Genomic DNA, 2,711 nt, shown 5'->3' with positions numbered 1-2,711 from the left:
ATGGTACATCTGATAACAGACGGTCATATATGGTAACAGGACTTCTCCTGTTCCCCATGCACAAATCCGCGGACCAAAACTGTCAACCCCACCCCCATCCCCATATTTCCCAATCCACCTAGTTTATCCCTCTTCAATCCAATCCCAAGAACCCATTCCCACATCCCCCACTTGTAAGGTTAAGGTGGTTGGAAGCAGTGCCGAGAACCTGAATGGCTAGTTAGTGGTTAAAGAGGACTAGTCGTTAACAGCTCCCCTCCGATGCCAGGGCACGGATCGGTTGTAATGCTTAGCCTAGCCCACGTACGCCGTCCCTGCGTGGGTCGTCCACCCATTACGCGCCTACTCGTGGGAATCACATGGAGAAAATAACAAATAAACAAACAAACAAACAACAAACAACCCGTGGAAAGCCAGTTGGGGAAACCTTAACTGGTGGACTGCAAACAGCCTGCTATCCAACCTTCTGGTGATAGCACGGCTGAACGCAGCGAGGAAATCTTGTCCGTAGTGGCAAGCACCTCATCAGCTGCACAAGCCTTAGCTGGTACGCCAGCAAATACCCCTGCCTCGGGCACTGCGGACCAAGCAGTGACCCCCGCGACTTCTGGACAGGTTGGATCGTCGAACTCGATGTCGGGTCCAACTAATGCCCCCTCAACCGCCCTCACGGCTAACGAAAACCCCCCTAGTCGCAAAGATCCATCTAGGAAGGCTTTTGTTCAAAGGCGTGCCGCCATGCGTTTAGTCGAGCGACTTGGAGTTAAGTCGGTCGATACGCTTACCACGGACGAAAAATCGTCCCTAGATTGGGCTAAAGCCCTACTGGCTCAGCCGGAGTGTTCTGACCCTCCTACAACCTCAGATGCAGCGGACCAAGCTACATCTGCAGGGCCTAAACGGCAGCGATCGGAGGAAGAACATGCTCTCCAGGCAGTCCCACAGCCGAAGACTAAACGTCAGAAGCAGTTCGAGACTCGTATAGTCAATAGACCCTACAGCGAAGTTGCTAAAAACCCGCTAGTTAGGGCCATTGTTGACAAGAGTGTCAACGACGGAGCTATCTCCCAGGACAAATGGTTGATAATCCGTCAAAAAATGCTGGAGGTGTATTGGAAAATTCTCAAAGAGAATCCCGGTCCATCTCCGCAGAATGATGATGCTGGCTGGTACCAAGGTCACATCAAACTGCTGGTGTGCACGAACGAGCGCTCAGCAAACCTGCTGAAGTTGGCGGTTACGTCTATAGGGGAAGTGTGGCCCGGCGCGAAACTTGACGTGATCCCGGTTAGTGAGATACCTCGCAGACCGAGATCAATCACGGTTATTCCGGCGGAACCACACGAACCAGAGGCGATTCTGGCGTACCTTCAGAGTGGAAACCCTGACCTACCTACCCACAATTTGAAGGTAGTCAAGGTCTCCGAACCTGAAGGTGCTAACAGAAAGGCGGTCGTAGTCCTTAATAAGGAATCGTTGCCGTTACTCCGAGAGAAGCAAGGCAAAGTATACTACGGATTTGATAGTATCAAGCTGCGCGTCTACCGGGGTGACGACAAACTAGACCCCAAACCGGTAAGCACGGACGGAGGAAAGGTAGACGATACCACTAACTCTGACGACCAAATGGACGCCCAATCAAGTACAGACTTGATTGGGAATCTATTTGATAGCCAGGGCGAAGTGATTGACGAAGACGAGCTTCTGAAAACAGACCCAGAAGACGCCGACGTCACAATCGTCTACGACCCTGACCAAGATGAAGGTGATCCAAGTGAACCTTCACCACTCTAAAGCAGCTTCAGCTGCATTACACCTCCACCTTGGATATCAAGGGGAGGATATAGCGTTGATCCAAGAGCCGTGGACCCATAACGGCAACATACTTGGAATCAACGTAAAAGGCTATAAAATACTATACGCAAAAGGCACAGGTAACATTAGATCTTGCATACTTGCTAAAAGCACCCTAAATATCTTCATTCTATCTGATTACAGTGATGAAGATACAGTAACCGCAGCATGGGAGACAGAGGAATCCACAATGTGGATCCTCTCCTGCTATATGGCGCACGACCACGACCAACGGAAAACGCATCCCTGTTATTATAGGCGCAGATGCAAACGCACACCATACACTATGGGGTAGCACCAACATCAACACGCGAGGTGAGTTCGTATTAGACTTCATTTTAAACCATAATCTTGAAGTAGTAAATAGAGGTTCAGAACCTACATTTGTAGTTGCAAATAGACAAGAGGTACTGGACATAACGCTTGTAAATACAAGTCATTCGCACATAATCCGAAACTGGAAAGTATCGGAAGATTGTTCCTTTTCAGATTATAGATATCTCGTATTCTCGATAGAAAAAACACAGGAAAGGAAAACCCAAATACGCCGGAAATAAACAATACAGCAGATATTGATAGAGCTGTAGACAACCTTACACGCTCTCTTAATCAAGCAACAAGAAGAACATGCAAACCTTCGATACCAAAGGGTAAAAGTAAACCTCCTTGGTGGTCCTCGGAAATAGCGAAGACTAGGAATAGATGTCGCAAACTTTTCAATGAGGCCAAAAGATCAGGTGAATGGTCCATATATAAAGCCTCATTGAATAAATTTAAGAATCAGGTTAGGAATGCTAAACGCTGCTCATGGAGAAGCTTCTGTGGTAGCATCGAAAGCTCTTCAGAGACAAGTCGTT

General features: G+C 48.2%; 1 protein-coding gene across 1 annotated transcript; it reads left to right on the top strand.

Moving 5' to 3' along the window:
- The first annotated feature begins 273 nt into the window (after positions 1–273).
- Positions 274–2,097, top strand: LOC119603148. Its single transcript, XM_037955089.1, has 2 exons — positions 274–1,934; positions 1,999–2,097. Exon 1 carries the CDS (start codon positions 634–636, stop codon positions 1,792–1,794), a length of 1,161 nt encoding a protein of 386 aa, XP_037811017.1. The 5' UTR covers positions 274–633; the 3' UTR covers positions 1,795–1,934; positions 1,999–2,097.
- Positions 2,098–2,711: the final 614 nt, after the last annotated feature.

Source organism: Lucilia sericata, unplaced genomic scaffold (genome assembly GCF_015586225.1).
Source record: "Lucilia sericata isolate MDLA Ls3-8-SP2 unplaced genomic scaffold, ASM1558622v1 Contig000276F_arrow, whole genome shotgun sequence".
Classification (NCBI taxonomy): domain Eukaryota; kingdom Metazoa; phylum Arthropoda; class Insecta; order Diptera; family Calliphoridae; genus Lucilia; species Lucilia sericata.
Note: the sequence above shows the minus strand (reverse complement) of the source record. Positions and strands in the feature narration are given on the sequence as shown.